The sequence below is a fragment of the Amblyomma americanum genome, chromosome 4 (genome assembly GCF_052857255.1).
Source record: "Amblyomma americanum isolate KBUSLIRL-KWMA chromosome 4, ASM5285725v1, whole genome shotgun sequence".
Classification (NCBI taxonomy): Eukaryota; Metazoa; Arthropoda; class Arachnida; order Ixodida; family Ixodidae; genus Amblyomma; species Amblyomma americanum.
The window spans coordinates 118,434,456-118,456,557 of record NC_135500.1 but is presented as its reverse complement, the minus strand read 5'-3'; the positions used below and the strand labels follow the sequence as shown (position 1 = coordinate 118,456,557).

Sequence of the window (22,102 nt, the reverse complement as noted above, 5' to 3'; positions counted from 1 at the left end):
GCAGTGTGCACGCTAGAAGCTAGACGCGACGCACGTGCCTTTCCAGTTTCGCGATCAGCCAGCGTTGCCCTCACACGCCGCCGAGGCAGTCCATTCATTGAGCCAACCGCGATTCGCGCGGATCTCTCAGGCCTTACATACGCCACCATCCTCCCGAAACGCTATTATAGAGCTGGGCCACCAGCTGCGTGATATTTTTCCTTCTCTCTCTCTGTTATTGTGAGAAAGGAAGAGTACACATAAGTCACCTGCTATAGAGGGGGAGAGAGTAGAAGAGAGCGCGAAGTGAAGAGCGCCACGTAAGAGTATATACCCGCCACGCGCGCGCGTTTCGCATACGGCAAAGAGAGTCTACGCCAACTGAGCACGTTGGCCGTGTTTTGGGGAGGAAACTAGTATCGCGACGAACCGTCTGTAGTTACCCTGATCTCGGAGGCGTGCGGACAACCCCGTTCAGTGATCGTGGAGCCCAGCTCACGGAGGCGGTGATCCGAACTCTCTCTTCGTAGCGCCCGGACCCTCATCCGATTCGAGCCACGGACTCCGGGCCCAGGGAACGTCGTCCTCACCACAGAGAGGCATGGACTACTCCCCCGTCAAAGTGATGCGTTACAAGGTAAGTCCCCCGATCTCCTATGCTCTTGTAAAAAGCCATACTGGACGCTACTATCATCTCCTTCCATAGAGGCTGGAGAGGACCGCTCCTTTCTTGGATTCCGCACTGTATTCAGTTCCATTGCGAGGAGCGCCATACACGTTTTGCTTCTTTCGAGCGGCTCGTGACGCCGGCTGTTGTGGGTTTTTTTCCGCTTGGATAATAGCGCGCTCTGTCCCTTCCCCTACAAGTGGGTCGCCAGTGGAAGTGCAGTAATCGATACTCCTGATCTCGAAATAGAGAGAAAAATGGACTCGATGCTCGTTTTCTACCAACCACATGGTGTGCCGCGGAAAGAGAATCAACTCGTTAGTAGCTCTGATCCGACCTAAAATCCTGGATTGACCGCCGTAATGGCGTTTATCGTAACGCTGAAGCGCGGATGTAAACACAAGCACGTGCTCTGTGAGGTTTTTTTTTCCACCGGTGTCTGGGAACGTGGTAAGCATTTTAAGAGCCAGTAACGGCAGTTTGGAACAATTTTTTTTGTTTAAATACTTCTAGGGACGAAACTTTGCCAGTGAAAAGCGGTGCAGGGTGCGCGTTCATGGTCGATACTGCCCGCGGTAACCGCACGGTGTTGCTTTAAGTCGCAGAATATGTCGCCACATTTCGCCCGCAGCACAGAGAACTTTGTGTCCTCACATCTAAGAGCGCAGTCTGCATGTGCATCGATTAAACTCAGCCGTACTATGATTAAAAAATAAAAAAATCCTATCGACTTTAGTAAGTACGTTTAGGTGCACGGGGAATGCTTTCCGAATTAGCTCGCTTTTAAGGAAAGGGAAAATGAAGGATAAAGCCAGTCGCGATTCACTTGTGAAGATCTCCAAAATGGCGAATATGACAAGAAATCGCGAATACTGTAGCATAAATATTGTCACTGAGAAGAGTATTGCATTAATTGAAAGAAGTTTCTGAGGCAAGGATATGGACGGCAATCTAGATCCGTGAGGAGGTGTTCTGATCTATGTGGACTCATATGTCGCGACAGAGCCGCTAAGCACGTAGCGTTGTTGTGAATTGTCTTGTGGTTAATCTTAATCCAGTTGGAGCAAATCCGGCAGACAAGGTCGTGAAATTCCAATATTTTTTAACGCATTTTTTTCTCAGTGACTAACATACTGGGATGTTAAGATTGATGATGTAGAGAGAGAGAGAGAAAGACGAACAGAAAGGCAGGAAGGTTAACTAGGCTACGCCCGGTATGCTAATTGATGATGTAGGAATCTAATGGCGATGTAGGGCATATCGAACGTTCTTGGACGAAAATTTTGAACATTGAAGACTGTAAGGTACTGATATGAAATATTGTAGGTAATGGTCGTCTTCCGATACGTAGGAAAAATCTTTACAGTGTTTCCATCGCTGACATCGAACAGCGAAGACTCCCATAGAAAACCAATGGGCAGCGCTTTTGAAGCCATCAAAACAATTAATAGCCGAAATATTCAAGCCTGCTGACTAAGGATATATTGATTGTTATAGTGAAAGCTTACGATACATGAAAAAATATTGCGCTCATGAACTCTTTCCGTTGAAAAAGGCATTTGTCCAGAATTTTTGGGCATGTGACGATTGTAAAGAGCGGCTTAGATTTACAGATTGGACTGCCGTTGTTTTGTGGCAATCAGACACAGCGGCACGATGTCATTTACTCACGCCATGAGCAGCGACATCACAAGTCTTCAAATGTCCAAAGCGCAGCTTTGCCACGTAATGGCGGGAAATGTTCCGTTATATCGCCATTAAAGAATGGTATTGTGCATGCTACATACACGGCTGCACTCACAGCTTGAGACGCCAACAGACGAAGTGAACGTTCGCCCCACTTTTAATGCATTATAAACAGCGCTGATGTGCCGAGACAAAGAAAAACTCGCCCTGCTTTTGTTTCCTTCAGAGCTTGTAAACAAACCGACCTATTTCACACTTGCTTCAAGAAAGACTTCGCTAAAACCGGAAAACCTAAACTTTCTTAACACTTTTTTATAACGTTGTTTATTTGTTTATTTATTTATTTATTGCTTCAGGCCATACAAGGAGTTAGAGAAAGCAGAAACAAAAAAAGAGGCGGGGTGTTAAATGAATGAGAAAAGGCGGGATGATCTAATGAATGCGAGGAGGGAGCGGTGATTTGGTTTAGTGGGGTTTAATGTCCCAAAGCGACTCAGGCTATGAGAGACTCTTTAGTGGAGGGCTCCGGAAAGTTCTACCACCTGGGGTTCTTTAACGTGCACTGACATCGCACAGTGCACGGGCCTCCAGAATTTCGCCTTCATCGAAATTCGACCACCACGGCAGGGATCGAACCCGCGTCTTTCTGGTCAGCAGCCGAGCGCCATAACCACTGAGCCACCGCGACGGCTGTGAGTGGTGATGTGGCCCTTGTGTCCAAGCAATATATACATGACGATAATTCATTAACGTTGATCGCCCGTTGGTTAAGCAGAGAGGTAGATAGGTAGTAGTGTGAGGCCTAAGCAAAGAGACCTCTCGCTTACAACTAAAGTAAAGTGAAAGTATAGAAAATAAAGGAAGGATATGGAATATTATGCCGGTCAACATACACAGTTGGCTAGCGTTCAACAATTATGTGGTATTTCAAATCTTCCATGGGTATAGTGATATGATTCGGGAGGTCTGAGTCACCAACATCAGCGCTTTATTTCCAAGGCCTCTTAATTCAGCTCTTAATCACTTGATATCAAAACGTGGAGTTCATGGGCTCATGTAACAAGTTTTTAAACACGACCAGACACGTGACGAAGTAGAGGCGTCAACAAAAGTATCGCGTCGCGTTGTCATGCACTCGAAAATCGTGGAATAATTCCGTTGAGATTACGCGCCTTCTCCTTTCCCGACACGACATAAAGGAAGCTTTATCGCATGCTCGTTGCCATATTTGCGCTCATCGCAATATTCTTGCATCGCACGTGTTTACCCAGGCGGCTTAAGACGCCAGACGGGCTTATCTCTGCGCGGATCAAGAATGCGACACCCGTCTGGCCTGTAGTTATACTCCCTTTGGACCACGGCATCTTTCCGCAGCTTAGGAAACTACCGGGATTGACGTCACCTCTCGGTTGGCTTTTAGAGCAGCAACTTTCCAGTCTGCCTACCACGTCCAGGCGATAAATTCCTTCGCCCACTTGTACCCTCACACCAACGCCGTGCTGCGCCTGCACTATAAATAACGAACGACTAGGTCTGCGGAATAGGGGGACTTGATAAGAATCCATGTCCGCAACTGTCTTGAAGCCCATTAGACCAGCTCTCATCTTCGAGTCATATTCATTATTTTTTTCAAGAACCGTCTTGAAGTCCAATTTTTTTAGAATTCGTTTTGGGGGAAAGAAAATGGCGCTGTATCTGTCTCATATATCGGCGGACACCTGAACCGCACCGTAAGGGAAGGGATATATGAGGGAGTGAAAGAAGAAAGGAAGAAAGAGGTGCCGTAGTGGAGGGCTCCGGGGTAATTTCGACCACCTGGGGATCTTTAACGTCCACTGACATCGCACAGCACACGGGCGCCTTTAGCCTTTTGGCTCCATAAAAACACAGTCGCCGCGGTCGGGTTCGAACCCGCCCGGCAGGGTGTTCCCCTGCATAGCACATTAGCCTGAAATCGACAGTGATGCCGCCTAGCACTGTACGGCGTACGTGCAGAGAAGCCCAGCCTACTCGCGCGCATTATTTTACTGAGGTCGCGCAGAGCCGTTTGTGCGTTCCCCCCTGAGCCCGGTGGCCTGCCCCATCAGTGGGTGAACCTATCAGGCCCTGCAAATGTTTTCAGAGACCTCTACTCCCGCGGGGCAATGTCCACACGTTTGAGATACAGTAGGTGATGCAGCTGTCACTGGATGAGACAACACGCGAGCCCAAACAAAATTCCCATACAGTTGTAGACCTCGTTCTTTATTTGTAATATCGAGTTGACCTATAGTTTGTGATGAGAAGACGGTCATGCCTGGGCCGCGTTAGTTTTTAGTCTCGTTCGTCCTACGGTCAGGTGAAGGCTCATCAAATGATTGGCCAATTTAGCTTGACGCTTTTAATTGTGACCTTTTATTTTGTATTACATTGACCCCAGAAAAACAAGTCAGTGCATGAAAGCGCGACCTATATCACCCGCACCCTAAGTGAAAACGACAGACATTTCGGAACACTAGGGGATGTATCGCTACGCATTTAGCCGTGCGCGCAGCAAAGCGTGTCTGCGCAGTATGGAATGCAGACCTGCGCGGCCGTGTTCGGGACGCTCACTCCCGTCATTCATTTACTAAACGAGAGTGCAGAGACTCCGCCTGTCGACCAGAAATACGCGCTTGATGAATTCCGAGCGGCGGCACTATGACACCATTGGAAAGAAAAGAAAGAAAAAATTAATAAATTCAGGAAAGAAGACACCGGCACGCGTTGTCCACTTGCGACAAGCCCTTTGTACACAGCTGCGGCGTGGTCAGCGGAATCCAGTCTGTGCCACGAGCGGAACTGGATTGCGCTATCTCTGGGAGACGCTTTTATATGAATTTTTTTTCTGAGTCGCGTCCAGGTACGCTCGTTCATAGAGTTCACATCCGGATGACGGCTAGTGAATTACAATTGCGGGTCTCCATTTCTGCAAGAAACCGGTATGAATGCGATAGAGGGCTTGGTCAGCATGCATGCCTAAAGGCGCCTTATAGATCGATATAAGCGCGATACACTGTTTGGCTGCGTACAGATTGGTGGTGTATATAGCGGGCGTGCTGCACCGATTTTCTGCATTCACCGAAATTCAGTTTCAACTACGCATTCAGATTGGCCTCTTAAAATTGACGTCTGGAATAGAGTCTGTGGTGATACATATCCGGCAAAAACCACAAAACAATGACAAACCAGACAAGCAGAAGAACACAGCACAGTCGTTGCTGCAGTGTCGATTTCGTTCTATGATTTGTCGTCATTCTGCGCTGTTTGCCGAGAACATTTCTTTGCGAGCTTCGTTTGATTCGCGATCCAAATCGTGAACAGCCTTAGCGGGAGGCCTTGCAGCTTTTGTGTTTTCTTGAACTGAGAAAGTCAGGTAGACATCGTGTAAAATAATTAAACAAAAAAAACCCTCTTCAATCAGTCAAATGCATGCTCCTCGCAAGTGAAGCTCTGCAGCGTTTTGGTGGGTGCACATTTGGCGTCAAACGATCAAGACCCCAAGAAACGCTAGGGCGGTTTGTTATTCGCTGGCGAACCCCGACGCCTACACGAAACAGCAGCCAGGGCTTCGGTACCAGTCATGGGCCACCGTCACGTGGTCAGAATTCACGTTGGAAATGCTGCCCTCAATCGCGTGACGCAAGATTTAACTTTCCCCAGCTCGCAAGGCTTTGGCAATGCAAGCCTCGGAATTCAGGCGGCTGGACATGGAGTTGACAGAGAGAGATAAAGGGATTAAAATTAAAACAAAAAATAGGATAATTTAATGCCCAGAGAAGAGAAGCGCGAGCGCTGTTTTGCCGCGGTTGGCCCCAACACATGCCTCTACATTTACAATATAGGCGCGCTTTTGTAATGCCCTATAGCTGATTTTTGCCGCCGACGACCGTGGCCGGGTTAGTGCGCCGTCGGGATGTTGATAAATCGCTCAGAGCTCGGCCTCTGCGCAAACGGCGGTCAAAATAAAGTCGTACAAAACTGAGGGCTTCGCAAGCCGAAACAAGCCATGGACATGGAACGAAGAGAGACGACAGGCGGAATGCGCCCCCTGCAGAGAGACGTTCGCTAATGCTTCCATTTTATAGGGCATAACAAGTTTCTGACGTTGTGAAAATTAAAGCACGCGGGAAACTAGCTGTCAGTCGTTTGGAGATGTGGACGTACATGTATTGCACGTGCTAGGAGATAGCTATAGTGTGAGAGAGTCGGTTCAGCTGGCAGGTTGGTTTCCTTTAGTTCAAGGGAACAGCAAATAACGTGCGCGAAGAAAGCAAAGGATTTAAACACTTTTCACGAATTTTAAGGGCAAAAAATTGAAAACAGCAATAGCGCCTCACCCAAAACAATTGCTATATGAGGGCTCCTAAGTCCATAAGACCACGTGATCATGACCACAGGTGACACAGTCGCGTGCAACCTGCCCCATTTGCCTGCTATTCAAAATGACTAAATCAATGCCTTACTCTCCTTAAGGGTTTGAAGTTGTTTCCATGGTTGCCACTTATTGCCTTTGAGAAAATCGCGGAGTTAACATTGTAACCGCATGCACCTAATAGAGCTCTCTTACCGTCGGCCGCTCCCCAGATGGGCGACTTTTTTCACGTTGGCGTAAAACAAGAAGTTTTGCTCCTTCAATGCAACCCGCCGCAGTGGCTTAGTGGATAGGGCGCTCGACTACTGATCCGGAGTTCCCGGGTTCGAACCCGGCCGCGGCGGCTGCGTTTTTATGGAGGAAAAACGCTAAGACGCCCGTGTGCTGGGCGATGCCAGTGCACGGTAAAGATCCCCAGGTGGTCGAAATTATTCCGGAGCCCTCCACTACAGCACCTCTCTCTTCCTTTCTTCTTTCACTCCTTCCTTTATCCCTTCTCTTACGGCGTGGTTCAGGTGTCCAACGATACATGAGACAGATACTGCGCCATTTCCTTTCCCCCAAAACCAATTATTATTATTGTTATTATTATTATTATTATTATTATTATTATTATTATTATTATTATTATTATTATTATTATTATTCAATGAAAGAAGTGAGCTACTCCTGTTCTTGAAAATGCAAGTATTTCGCTGAGGAATGTATAAAGCGAAAGTGGTTGCAATGTCCGTTTTGTCGTAACTCTCTGTAACACCACGATGTCTCATGTATTCACACGCGGCAATTTCTTTTTGCTTTGCTTGCCAGCTTAATTTCTGTGCCCGTTGTCCCATGGCTCTATTGCCACTTGTCTCGCAGCAGCTCGACCGCGCTGAGCACTTAAGCGCGTATTTAACGACTGCCGAGACAAGTCGAGGCCAGCGTATTTCCACAGGCCAACACAATATTGCTCTATTTCGAGAAAGATGTTTGTCACCAGCCACGCGGCACGTTCAGCGCGGGATGCAGTGTTTTCATTTCGGTTACGATGAGCAACAACTATATGGGCCGGATGGGCGGGAGGGTAGAAGCTTCAACCGGCAAAAAATCCCCGTCACGTGGGTGGGAAGTGTCTCGCTTCTTCGATAAGCTCGTCCTGACTCTGCAAAAGTCACGTGAAAACATTGCGGTTTTCATGCCGACGTCTCCAGTCTCCCACGCTGACTGTGGACAATGTTTCATCTATACCCTTTCCTCCTTCGACAGCTCTGTTACCCTTCAGTAACGTCACATACCTCTCGATTGCACCCATATAGCTTCGCTTCCCGGAATGTTACCAGCGCGCAGGTGATATATCGTTTATCCTAATATACGCTTATCGGAGACATTTTTATCAGCGCAACGCTGCTATACTTGCCTCTTAAGACGTTCAGCGGAAGTAGATAGTGCTTCGCTTTGAATAAACAAGAGTCTTTCTAAGGCACGTGCTACTTACTATGAGACACTGGCGCGTCCGTTATCGTAATAAACACACTAAACGATAGCGACAAGGCGCGTGTCCGGCTTATATTCCAGCTATCGTAGCGTCTGATGCGGACACGCAGATAAGGAGCCAAGAACCTCTCTGTATACGAATGAGGCCTTCGGCGGCACGGGTTGGTCGGAGTCACGGTAATCACGCGTCTAGACACTACGACGCCACGCCGCGTTTCAAGTTCGCGCATGCAATGAATGGAAACTTGTGGGAAGGCACTTTCTCTCTTTCCTGCTTCCCTCGCCTGCGCGGGACGATCGATCAGACTTATGCCGTTACCGAGTCCTCGTTTCCGCTGCGAGTTTTCCATTCCTTCAGTCACGAAGTGCCCGCGGTAACCGCTGCCTTTGTGCCGCAGCAATTCGGTGAGATTGTGTCTGGTCACTGCGTGGTCATTTACGGATAATGAAGGTAAGGGAAAATGACAATTCCTTTTCTATTTGCTTGTATGGTAAAGTAGGTTTAAAGGACCTTGTCGTGTATGCAGATATCAAGAGAGGTAGAACTCATATCGGGCTTACAAACTCGCAAGAATATTTCACTTCGCGTTTGCAACGAACAAGCAAGAAAGCTGATTCTATTCCATGTATTTCCTTATCTGGGGAAAAAAAAATACTGCGCTTTATCTGTCCGTCCTTGTCGCTGGGTTGCAGCTCTTTGCCATTTGGAAGATGCAGTCCTTGTAGCCAGTGAGGACTTCCAATATTACTGCCATCTTCTGACATATAGTTGACGAATCTCAAGAAAGCGGAATTAAATGTGGAACAATGCCCTTATCCCGCTCAGAAAAGAATTTCTGAAGCTCTCCTAGTTCCAACAGCGCACACATGGTACAAACAAAGCATTCTTTTTTTTTTCTCTCGCATGTTTAAGCCTCCACGAATAATTAATTCTGCCGAATTCCGTTGATTCAATAGCGACGTCAGGGGCCGGCCCCACTAGAGTAAAAACTGGGTGAATATATAAATAATTCATAACGATAAGATACGTCATGTCGACCATGGACGCATCTCTGTGCGTCAGACGATTACGGAAAGGTGTACATTCGCTCAGTATCGTCAATTTCCCGTGTCCGCCCCCTCGTTTGTCGTATAGTCTTGGACTCGCGTGGCAGAGGTCCCCTGACGCACGTCAGCTCCCGTTATCGGCCGAATGAGCGCAATCCGCGAGGCCTTCTTGCGCAAACATCTCGCAACTCTTCGGCGCACTGGGTTCTCGGCACTTCGATTTCCTCGTTAGCTTTTCACCAGCGACACTTGTGCGTGTACTACGGAAGTGGCATGCTAGCGTCGAACTTGCCCGTCGGAGCGGAAATAAGGCTCATTCACCACTTGCCGAACATTTCCGCCAGAGTGCGCGCCGCGTCAAGGCGAAAGCTTCGAGGGAAAGCGCACTTGCTCTCCGGTCTGCGTTCTTTTCAAGGGCGGAGTACGATATTCGCTGAGAGCTCGCGAAGCATGCCGCAAAGCCACATGGGCGCTTAAGTCCGAAGTGAATTCTACGCGCTTAGGCGCGTAGGCGGGTGGTTTAACTCCTCGTGGAGTTGGCCGATTAGAATGGCGCAGCTGTTAAGTATACGCTTGGGCAACACACTGATGTTTCAGCCATGCAATTTTGTTTTCTTTTTCCGAGAATTTGAGGGCTAAAACTCGCCGATGAGAGAATTTTAACGGCGTTTAAAGGACTACAGACACCTAATTATAGTTTCTTGTTTTCTGCTTTCAAATGACGTGTTAGACATTACAATATATGGATCACCGAGGGGTATTCGCCTACGACCGCGAAATAATGTAAAACTGAGTTTCTTCTGTCATGCTCTTTCGGTTTCATCAGCTGAAAGATTGCCTTGATGTATAGTTGACCTTTAGGTCACGTTAGGCACAAAAAACCTGCAATATAAACACTGATACGTAGTTTCAACCCTCTACAGCACTTAAGCATCTGCCTCGCATGTAGGAGGCTCGGGGTTCGATCCCCAGTGCCTCCAGGTACCCACCGGTCATACAATGGGCACAACATTCCCCTGCCTGGTGCTCGGCTTCTTTACGGTGAAATGCTTGGGAAATGGGTCTTTGACCCCAACTTGAGTAGAAGAAAAAACCCGTGGCGCTCTTTGGCCACAGATTCCCTTGTGCCTTAAAAGTTCGTCATCGTCATCTACAGCACCTGCTCCAAGAGCTGGAATGACAACAAACAACATATCAGCAGTTTTACTGCCTTTTTTTTCGTGCTTCACGTCACCTAAAGGTCAACAACACGTCACAGACATCATTCCGTTTATGAAACCGAAATGGAAACAGCGTCAAGAAGAAATTTAATTATAAACTATTCAGCCGTCGTACGCGAATGTCACGCGGCGATCCATGTATATTAGTGTCTAACGCATTATTTGAAAGAATAAAACACGCAAACAAAAATTTGGCATCTATGGTCCTTTAAAAAAACGCTAAGAACCTCAACTGACTCATTTTTTTTTTCCAAATTTGGCATATTTCTCTATTTTCTGCAATCAAAAAGGGCCTGAAAGAGAAATTTTCGGGCCTAATCTAGGGCAAACATATGTTGCCATTTTAACGCACGGAACATATGGTTAGGCTTTACCTGTGGTGTTGTGACCCTGGAAATCACCATCGTAAACGAGAAGGAAAATCAGAAGGCTACTGGAAATAGCAGCAGCAAACACATGTGGTAAAGAGCGATCGCAGGAGAAAAAGACAGAAAGGCAGGGAGGTTAACTAGGCAGCGCCCGGTATGCTACCCTACATGTGGGAAGGGGAACGGAGGGAGAGATAGAGAGGGGAGAGAACAGAGTAGAACAGTGGTTAAGGGGATCGCGAGAGAAGCTGGCTAGGAACTAAACAATGCGAAATATATATGTGGCTAAGTAGTGGAGCTGACTGCACGTTATAGACAGACAAACTGAAAAAATGCAACAGGCGCGCCCCACAAACTAACTACCATGACCATTTTCAAACTGTCACGCTAGGTCGGGCGCGCATTTTTTCAAAGAATGAAACGTTAAGCGAGACTGAACTGGAACCTTTTGACATCGGTAATTTATCCGCGTATTGTTGTGGCTCGCCGATGTGCGCGGGTCTATTGTTCGCCTTCTGTGAGCACGCAAGCCGAATAAGTAGATGACGTGCTGGCGTGTATCCATCATGCCGTGTGCTGGCCATTGTTACCGTTCGGCATCTTTTCTTTCCTATTCTATTGCTCTCGTGATTGAGTTTTTGCGAATTGAGCTCAATCCGTGTCACGTTCTGTGATCTTCGACAACGTGCTAGGCAATGTAAACGAATCTGAACAATTGCAGCGGGGAATCTGCATATATGTGACGTAATGCATACTCAGTGGTGGCCGCTATAGAATAAGAGAGTGTCATGTAAAGCTAGGAGATAACGGGAAATAGCTCATTCATGGCGCACATTCAAGTTCATGAATGCGCACATCGACCGCAACCGCTTGGACTGGAGCCAAAACTTAGCGCAACCATATCGATTCGACTCGAGTTAGCAAAACACAGCAGGGCACAGTGGTTATCAAATCGACCTTGTCCTCCCGATGCGCCGGGAAGGCCAATCGATATCGCGGCCAGTTGAACCGTCGCCAGTTAACCAATATCGAGGGGTTCCAGTTCGGAGTGGTATGTCTCCTGCGATGACGTCACAATCTTGTTTGGCGAAGGAAGAGGAATGTAAGTGTGACGGCCACGGCGGTGGCCCGGCAATGTATCCTGCTTAGCATCAATCGAGTTGGCGCCCTCCTCACCCCGATTCGATGGGCGCCGGCGAGGCGTGCCGCCCGATGCGACGCCGGAAGCCCATCGTCGCCACGCCGGCCAGTGCTCCCGACACGGCGCTCCAGCTGCGTCTAGCCGTGTCCCCCGCACAGACAGTCGCCCGCAGTGTCTGTGTTCCGCCACTGTGGCACGTTAGAGAAGGGGGGGGGGGGGGGGGGGGAAGGTGCACACTACGATCGACGTCGTGATCGATGCGGGCGCACAGGCGCAGCATGACGCTGGCTTTGCGAGACTTGGTCCGCGAACGCGACGCCAGTTACGTCGTAAAGAGATCTCTCCTTTCTACTCGTTAGATGGGGAGGAGGAAGGCTTGTTTACGATGCAAAGCGTTCGCTGTAGCTTGTATACAGCCCTGTGCGGAAACGTCTGGCCGGGCGAGGGCGAAATTGAGTTTGCGGACCCCGCGAGTGGAATATATACCAGAGCTAATGGATAGTTTCGGCGTGACCTTCGTTAAGTGTATACGCGCTTTGCGCTGAAGACGGCGTCAGGGTTAGCTATCGCAGCTTTCTCTCTCTCTCTCTCTCTCTCTCTCTCTCTCTCTCTCTCTCTCTCTCTATATATATATATATATATATATATATATATATATATATATATATATATATATAATATATATATATATATATATATATATATATGTGTGTGTGTGTGTGTGTGTGTGTGTGTGCGCGCGCGCAGTGAATGTAGTGAATGCGTGTGCGTCCACCCGGTGGGTATACACACACGCTGCAGCGTCATCCTTTAGCGACGTGTCGAAGAAAATAACAACTAAAGAACATAAAAGTCGTCGGAATACCGGCGGCACTGCTATCAGTGCTGTGTTCCGGACGGTTGCGTCTCTATTTTTGTTTATTTTCTCTCTTTTGTTTTAGGCTGCGTTAATTGACCTCCTCCGGGCGCGGGTGCAATGTCAGCGCGCGAGCTTTAATGAGCTGCGGAGGGCGTTTGCTTCCTGCCGCCGTCTGTGTGTGTAGCACTTCCCTTACGCGATCTGATTGAGGGTTAGCGTCTGCGGCTTTATCTCTCGGCTCGATACAGAGGGCGCTGTAGTCGTTCGACAGAGAGCGATGAACCGGGCGCCAGACGGTGCCTTTTTCGGTCTGGGGAACTTCGTCTCGTAGACTGCGGGGCAGATGGTGCCGCGCTAGGCTCTGATGTCGCGTTTAGTCCTTCCGGATGTTGTGAAGTCGTGTACTTCGACTAGTTTCATAAATTTCGCGATTGTATTCAGTGGCATACTTTTCTTTGAAGTCTGCATAGTCTTACGAAGTCTTCAGAGCGCTGTTTCTTTGTTTATAACTTTATTTACTCTCCAAGTAGGCTTTAGCAGTCAGGGGTATTTAAGTGGGCGCTTTCGACAGTGAGCCCCTCTGTGGTCACGTGATGAAGACGAACCTGGAGTGAGCGCGGTAATGGGTGATAGGGACGGCTGTGGTGCAATTTTCGAGGTCAGTTTCATAGACCAGCAAGAATAAAAGTCGAGAAGTGTTTGTATTTAACATGTATAGCTAGTTGGTTATGCTTTCTGGGGAGACATTTATGCGATCCGGACATGACAGTTAAGCGAGGAATTGCCGTGATGTCGGTCCGTACTTTGAGCTTGCAAGTCCAGCGGAGTCTTTGCGTCCACTCTGTGTATATTATATATGGGATGAATAAGATGGAAGGGCGATTTCTCCTTCAGCATCTACCGCAGATGTAAAAAAAACACACAAAAAAACTGCCTGTCTATATACATACACTGTTCGCTTGCAAGCTGCATCAAATGCGGCATTCTAACGATACATGCGTACCTATAGCCAGTGGAAGGGTAATTACTTCCAAGCGATGGAGTAATTGCTCTGAGCCTGCATTTCAGCTCAGCCGCGTAGGGAGGGCTACCAGAGAGTGATTAATCGAACTTTGTCTTGCTTAGCATTTGTTTTTCTGTCCTCGTGACACTATTCGATAAAACGAGGAGGCAGGCAAAGGCGGAAAAAAAGATTAAATCAGCGTCGCGAGAAACACTGCGTCTATCTAGCCTGCCAGGGAAGAGCTTGTTGAGGTGTGGCACAGGTGGCGAACAAGACGCTGCACAAGCAACGAACGAGCTTGTTGAATGAACGGCGGCTACACAGGCGTAACCAGCCACTATACTTCGCCACACCCTACAACGCGGCGGTCGTACACTCGTACACGCGAAATGAAGCAAGCGTAGTAGTACACATGCCGTCGACGTTGGGACCCAGCAAGAAAGCTACGCCCATTTGCGTACTACACGTTTTTATTTTGTTTCTCGCTAGGGGGCCAGGCACGTGTTTCACACCCCCTCCCCTAAATATAGACAGGGTGCGCACACGCTTTGTAAAAGCGCCTTAGCAGCTCGAAGGGTGCTTTTATAGCTCGATCGCCCCGCCCGCCGGCTTTGGCTATACGCTAGGCGTGGGAGCTCGCGCGGCGGCTTCTCTACGAGAGGCGAGATCCACTCCCCGTACGCGAAGCAATGTCGAGCGGCGACCTACGCGTGCGCGGGAAACGAGCGGGTTTGTTTTGACGGCGCTCTCTGCTCTTCCAGCGGCGCTGATCCGTTTCGGACGCAGTCTGGAGCTCGAGGGGCTGTTTGATTTCCTGTTCACATATAGCGGCTGCGCCGGAGGCGTTCGCTCCTGCTTGTAAAGGGAGTGGGTCTTCAATCCGCGGTTTCTTATTTCGGCATCGCGCCCTTTACGCCTGGCTGAGTAAGAATCCACAAGTGCACAAGTGGTAGGGTATTGATAAAGGGGAGCCGGTGGAAAGAAAGAGACAAAGATAGAAAGAAAGAAAGGCAACCACTAGAGTTTGCTTGGATTCACTCGTATGTGTGAAGTTGTTAAGTAGCGGCCTCTTTTAGAACACATCATAGAGTATATTGATGCTATATCGCGTCGACGTGGTGGGTCCGTTAAGCTTGTTTTTGTTTTGCTAAATTTACAGGACTCCGCTTATAGCGTCGCAGACTGTTAGTAGGCGTATGCACCGTATTGGAGATGTTTTACTGAATGCTTGTCGGCTGCATGGCTGTTTTGTAATCTCTACCACCTCTAGAATCGTACGAACACGACTGTCTGCCCGCCTGATAGACCAGTTAGGGCTAAACTGGTCGGTATTTTTTGGAGGCTCGGCACATGACTATTTCGAAGTCAGCGTGCTCCGACAAACGCTATCTTGTCTTCATATTATATTCAATTCATTCGCTAAACAGCTTGATGAATGTAGAGTTCGCCTGATAACTTCTTGTTTCAGGCCACATTTATTGCTACTTTCAGGTAGAAGTTGCAAAACCACGACTCGCATTTCTGTCTGCCGCCTCTCCTGGAATCGACGCTTTTTAATCAGCGATGCTTCGAATAGAGGAACTTCGTAACTGTGAATTGAAAAGGATGCTAGACTCTGTGCCTTTATACACAGGACAAATCGGTCATTCATTTTCGAGAAAACGCAGACTCGGAAAAGAAGAACGCACACGAGGACCAATAACACATTTACGATGACGCGCGTCTGGCGCACAAAGCCCCGTAATTCAGCGATATCCTATTCTCTCGCATAGGATATAGAGTGCCGTGCGGAGTGAAGCAAAAATAAGGAAACGGAGGAAGCAAAGATCAGTCTAGGGGGTTCTACGATAACTCTTTCGCCGTTCCAACAAGCTTCCTGCCTCCCCCCCAGCACACACCCAACCTCGGGTGCTCAACCGAACTTGCAATCCGTGGCGGCGCCGTTGCCAAGATACGCGAACATAAATAACTCGGCGCGCGCTGTTAGACGGGATTTTTCGCAACGGTCGTCTGTTTTGGAAGTTCCTGTTGTAATCGGCCCCAGCGATCACATTCTTTAAATTCCTGCACAGCCAGGAACGAAGACGCCGAGAGTCGGAGCTCTGCGGCGTCGTCTCAGTGCGCGAAACCGGTTCCATCGACAAGAATATAAAAGAGGGCATTTTTACTGAACTTTGCGCGCCGCCGTCTGGCGCGAGCAGCAGGGCAGGGCGGGCAAGCTTGCTTCTGCGCGGGCAGCCGCCGCCTCCGCAGTGTGGACTGTGTTCTCGTCTGCGTTCGTTCAAACCTGTGGAGGCCGGCGCGCGCTCCACTGACCGTTCGCTAATCGCGCGCGGCGCTCCAGAACTATGAACCGCGAACTGTTTGAGTTTGAGTTTCTGGTCAGCTTTGCACTCTCGTTCGAAGCTTTGCATTTTGGTCACAGGAACGAGCCTTTACCTTAATGTACGCTGCTGGTTGGAGCGGGAGAAGTTCCCCCTTCTGACCACCTCGCACTAAACTCTAAACAGTAATAGGCCTACGTCGGAGTACAAATGAAGTAGGCTGTACTACAGCACACACCGTTTTATTAAAGGGAGTGAGCTGGAGGACAGCTTACTCCTTTCTTTAGTCCTTTCTGTTCAGAGCGTATATTCTGCACGCTGTTGGCCGGCGTTCGCTACTCGCGTTTAAACCGATATTCCGGTGACGTCTCCAGCGCCGTGCCTCCGGCTGATCGTTCTCAATAAACCGGGACACGTGCCTCAGTGCGCATGCGCAGACAGACTGCATCTTCGGAGTCTTGTAGGCAGTATCGTGTTCATGCACAATGGTACTGACCTGCAAGCAATGCCCTGCGTTTATTTCACACGAAACAAGCCATTGCTTGCAGAGAATGTTCGTATCTGAATCGTGAATACTGGAGTGGATGTCACAATGTGGGATTGAAGCTGATGATTGTTTAATCCCCCCCCCCCCCCCCCCCTAACCAGCGCAACGCACCGTGCTCTCGTTTTCAAAATCGCCTTTTCAGCGCGTCCTAATGAAAATTAACTGCGCAAATAAAAGGCAAGACACGAAGAGAGACACCAGACGGGACCCACGCTTTTAATTTTCCTTTAAATAATCTAAACTAACTAGCTTAGCAGCTCATATTATTCAGTGCGTCTTCTCGCAAAGTTTCACGCAATTGTCCCAGTATACTTGTGCGCGGCTTCTGAGAGCATCGATCTCATTATTTCACCAGAGGCATACAATGAGCTTCCGCGGCAGGTGATCGAGCCTCGCGCGCGTGCGAAAGCATCGCCACTGCGCCTACCGCGCTAGCAGGAGTCACCGCAGCCACCTGCTTTTCCTCTTGAGGCACCCGTAGACAAAAGCACGTCGCAAACACCCTTGTTACAGCAGCGCACAGCAGCGCACAGCAGCTCCGAGCCGTGTGTTGTGTATCCTCACTAGCACGCGACGAAAGGGTACGCCAGCTAGCTATTCTCCCCAGCCTAGGGCGAGGCAGACGAGAGCAGTTGGCGGCGGCCTTTTTGTCGGAGGGCGCCGAGGCTTGACCTGTTGTCGGTGGTGGAAGAAGAGAATCAACTCTCCTTCCGTCGGCACCGCTGGCCTGCCCACATACCTTCTTCTCCACGCAACACGCCTTTGCTCTTCCCAGACTGTGCATGAAGACAGGAAAGGAGCGGACGGGGAGGGGGAAAGGGTGCAAAGGCCGTTTCCGTGTTGTCAAACAGGATCGTTGGTCCGTGACAGGACGTAGACGCTCTTTCGCGCGGAGCGTGTTCTTACTTTTTTTGACACACTTTCTTTGCCCAGCGCTGCTTCATACGAGTGTCTTGGGGGCTTCTCGCTCGACCCCCCCCCCCCCCCCCCCTTGTGCAAATCCAAATCCGCTCGCGAAGCCAGCCAGTCTGCGGCGAGGGTGCGCGCGAGGAATTCGCGTGCTCTGACGCCCGAGTAAATACGTCGAAGCGGCGTGGTTTGAACTCCACCGGGATGGTTACTTAGGTGGGAAAGGTGATCATTGGGGCAGTGAGCTTTGCTGATGGGCAGCATAGCGAAATGATGAGTGCGCAGCGTTTTATTGTGCATTTCCGCCGTCGCCTCACTACTCTCGGTCAAATGGGCTCGGGATGGAGAGGGCACTAGCTGTTTTTATTTTTTTTTTCCGCAGGGTTAGATGACGTCGCGCCAGCTTAGGCGGTGAGCGAAAGCTGACTCAGGTATCCAGAAACACTTGCTCCAGCGTTTCGCTCAAAGCGTCCGTAGGAGACGTAAGACACGTGCGGATTCTGTATGTATGAAAGAAGAAGAGGTCTTTGTTTGTCGTTTCACAAAGAAGACAGAGTGATGTAATTTAGCCTGCTATTTTTAAAGCCCACTAACATAAAAGTACAAGCTCCGTACACTTTTGTGCGGTTTTAACGAGCTCTTATAAGCCCAGAAATTGTTTCTTGGACGCCCAATACCTCTAGTGCGCCGTAGACAATAAATAATATTTGACGTCCATTACGCCGAAAACTTTTTCCACTACGCCGAGTACGAGTAAGGCGCGTTGTTACAGCCACCGGCGATCACTAGGTCTAACAGCTCTCTGACACGCCTCCTATAAGTGCCAGCATCTCAGACCGGCCGCCAAAGGCCGGCGAATATGGCCTAGCTGTCAGCAGCGGTCCCTTGGCGTCCATGAGGCTCACAGACGTCATGCTGTGTTTCACCTGTGTCCTAAAACAAGTGTACAAGGTGTAAAATTCAGCTGTATTTAATGTATCAATATCTGCTATTTAAATCTTCTCGACATGTTGTGTGAAGTATTTGTGTGCGCGCGGAAATCTAATAGTGCAGGGATGGCCAGCTTGGAACTTTGTGCATTACTTTTTTAATGTTAACTGAAGAAATATGGCCTATTAAACTGCAATATGGTTAGTGTGCTCACTGCGGAGTGAGGCCGCGGGAATGTGAGCGCTTTCTAGTTTTCCGCCAGTCCGTGCAGTGTCTCCACAATTAAGGACATACGATACTAGACACTGGACGATTTGCGACCGCTCTGGTCTTATCTTATTCTCTCTATTCTGTGATCTACCACTCATTAATCTTAATGAGTTTAACTCATTAAGCTCGCTTTGATCAGTCCACGAGGGAAAATGAAGCAACATGTTAGATATAAGCCCGAAGGAAATCCGAGAGAGCTGACCTACAGTGCTCGCCGAGTTGGGCAGCACCTCTCGCTCGCCAGTCGTGCGGAAAAAACAATACAACGCGTGCCGGCGCCGCGCACTGCGACTGCGGATGGCGATGCATACGCGGGAATAATGCGACAGTCGATAAAATTCCCCCCGGCCTCATTTTCTCGTCGTTTTCAAGGGTGTTTACTTTTTTTTCCTCTTACCGGGCATACGTACAATGTAGACTCCTTGCGCCACCTATTGTGTTGCGCGTGAGACAGAACAGACACGTCGAGCGCTCTCGAGAAGGTGGGAAAGGGGGGGGGGGTCGCCAAAGGCCGGACAAACGCGCACAGTGTGGTTGCAGCATTGTCGAGACTTGACAGCGAGGTGCGGAGAGCGAGAAAAGGAAGCAAACAGCTGTGCATTGAGTCCTTTCGCTTCTTTCTCAACTGTGTTATTCGTTCCTATGCAGCACGCTTTCTGCACTTGTTCATAACCTTTAACAACGAAAAAAAAACAACGACAATAATACTGTTACTAATTACGATTACTACGATGTTGGCGGTTGTGACGAAGACAATATCCATTAAGATTATGATGACGGTGTAAGAGGGTGAAGTACTCTATAGGGAAGGTTGGGTTAGAATTATGTGTTTAGGGGGTCAAACGCAAAATGTGCACACGACGAATGATGAAACACACGACTAAGGCTGTCACGTGGCAGTTTCAGTGTCGTGGGACTAGCCCTGGCAATCACAGAGCTGCATACGAGGTCGCAAATCAAGCGCACGAGGCTTGGTTGTAACTGTCACGTATGATATGTTTTTCCATGACAGTTCTGGAGGACACGACGTCTTTGTAAGGTCGTGCGGTTATTTATTTGTGGCTTTTTATGGGTCGCTCTGACTGCCAGCGCTTGTTCCATGGAACTGAAGATTTTAGGCTACAGCGTGTGTCCTGCACTTTTCCGTTGTCTTTGGCATGTTTGTTTTGCATTTTTCCCCTAGACATTAAAATAGACCTCCGTGCCTTCATTCCCTTATATGTTTGTTTGTTATTATTCATATGCAATATTTATAAAGTATTTACAAACGATCAATCGGAGAAGTTAATTTCTTTGTTAATTTCACCATCGAGAAGGAAATCAGAAAGACAGGAGCGAGGCAGACACACGAAACCGGGGCCTGTTGATACTAGGATCCGACTTCAAGATGACCAATACTGTGTCAGCTACAACGTTGGTGTGACTCACTGTGGTAATTATCCGCAAACAAATGTGCACCTGCAGTGCCATGCAAACGTTAATACACTTTCATTTGCAAGCACCGGGGTAGGTACCAGTGCACTCAGTGCAATCTTAAGTGAATTCGTGAAGGAAACGATGCCGTGCGTCGTTAAAGAGGATCAAGTACTGTGGCCGACTCTTTCGCCATCTGGTTATCGATCGCGACTCGTAATCCAGGAAAGGAAAACCGGCATTGCTTGCTGACTTTCTTTTCTTTTCCGTGAAGCATCCTGCGGTCGCTGTCTGCTTCCTCGAAGACAGGAAAGAACAGTACCCATTCCACCGCTAGCTGCTGCTCGAAGAACCGATACCCAGAGTTTTGACTCTTGGGCCCAACTGACGCTTCCTCGCATTTACGAGCGAAGATCCTTTTTAGAAACCAGGGGACTATTTACTTTTTCTTGCCTTTCGTATACCTGAAAGGCCTAGCTGCAGCCTAAATAGCCGCCTATACAGAGGGTTAGCGTGCTAGAAAAACAATAACTGTACAAATCACAGTGAATAGAACATACACATGCAAGCTCGCACACGCACATGACTTTGCGCATGTCTATCTCTTGTGTACTACAGACAGCGTGGCTCACCACTTCAACACATTATTCACGCGGTCACGAGTGTTCACGGGTGCGACAGTTCTTATCGGCACTTATCGATACATATCCGCATAGGCGCGCTCTTATAGCTAGACGAAAAAGGAAACGTCTAGATGAGATTATTTTGCTTTCTTCACGTCTGTTGTGCAACTGCGCCTGGTCATTAAACCTCTTGACCGGCGGCCGAGATATTGACCGGCTATCTGCGTGACATGTTTTCGAAATCATCGCCCAGCACTTTCTCGTCTCAGTCTTCGTCGCCAGGAAGTGGTCGTCCATTATTCATATGCTTTAAAGCCCGGTGGCTCATAACCTCGTGCATGCAATGTGCTTGGAACTTGGAGGAAAGATGCAATGACTCACTATTAGGATTTTGTCACATTAATTGTGACCTATATAGAAGATCGTACTTCTGGCTCTGGACGCCTTCAAAATTGTTATGCGCCTTTTCCTGTCTGCACAGCGGCAGGCAAAAACTAAATAATTAAACGCACGTATTTACTGTACAAGCTCTCAATCCAAGTAAATCTGGGAAGAAGCATTTAGTACGAGTGTTTTGAACCTAGAAAACATGCGGAGTCCCGTACCAAGTTCACTGAATTGTGCAGAAAGCTGCCATCCTAACAATAAAAGCTAGAGGTACGCTTAGTGTTATCTACCCAGAAAGGCAGGCTTCGCACGGTGAGGGGAGAGGAAAGAATTAGAATGCGTTACGTCTGCGCCTCGACAAACTTAGCCACGTTCGAGCTTATTATAATGATCGATTAGAGCTGCACGAACTTCCCTATTATTATGTTAAACAGAGGCAGCTGTCGCGTGATGAACTGCCGGTTCAACGCCTCTTGCTTTGTACATCATGCTCCACACCAGCGCAGGCTACCTCGAGTGCCTTCGTGATTAATGACTACCGTGTAAGCTGTTGCCGCTCAGAGCAGGGATGCAACTTTGCAACAGGATGCGGGCATCGGGGTCATAACTGGAAATCGTGATGGTTAATCGAGGTCCTCGGTGCCGGCAACGCCTTTAGCCAAGTCGCCGCTTGGCGAAAAAGGAGGGAACGTGTTGACGATGAAAAACGATACTTGGTATCGCTGCGAATGACGGTAAATGGCGAAGCGAGGAGGCTCGCATCATGAATTAAGCGGACCCTGAGGCTAAAGGGTATTCACTATGCAGAAGAGGAACCTCGGACATTTCACGGTTGTTCGTAACTTCTAGAAAAGACTAGG

At 48.6% G+C, this 22,102-nt stretch overlaps 1 protein-coding gene across 3 annotated transcripts in view; it reads left to right on the top strand.

Moving 5' to 3' along the window:
* Positions 1 to 22,102, top strand: part of LOC144128268 (sodium- and chloride-dependent glycine transporter 1-like) — a 100,662-nt gene continuing 78,560 nt past the window's right edge. For 2 of the 3 annotated variants that reach the window (XR_013313768.1, XM_077661547.1), the window contains exon 1: positions 1 to 616. Coding sequence is in view for 2 of the 3 variants with exons in the window: in XM_077661547.1 (XP_077517673.1) it covers positions 581 to 616 (36 nt within the window). In the remaining variant the exon portion in view is untranslated. Of the gene's footprint in view, positions 617 to 8,512; positions 8,653 to 22,102 lie in introns of those variants that run through there. The other variant, XM_077661549.1, reaches the window with a different exon arrangement.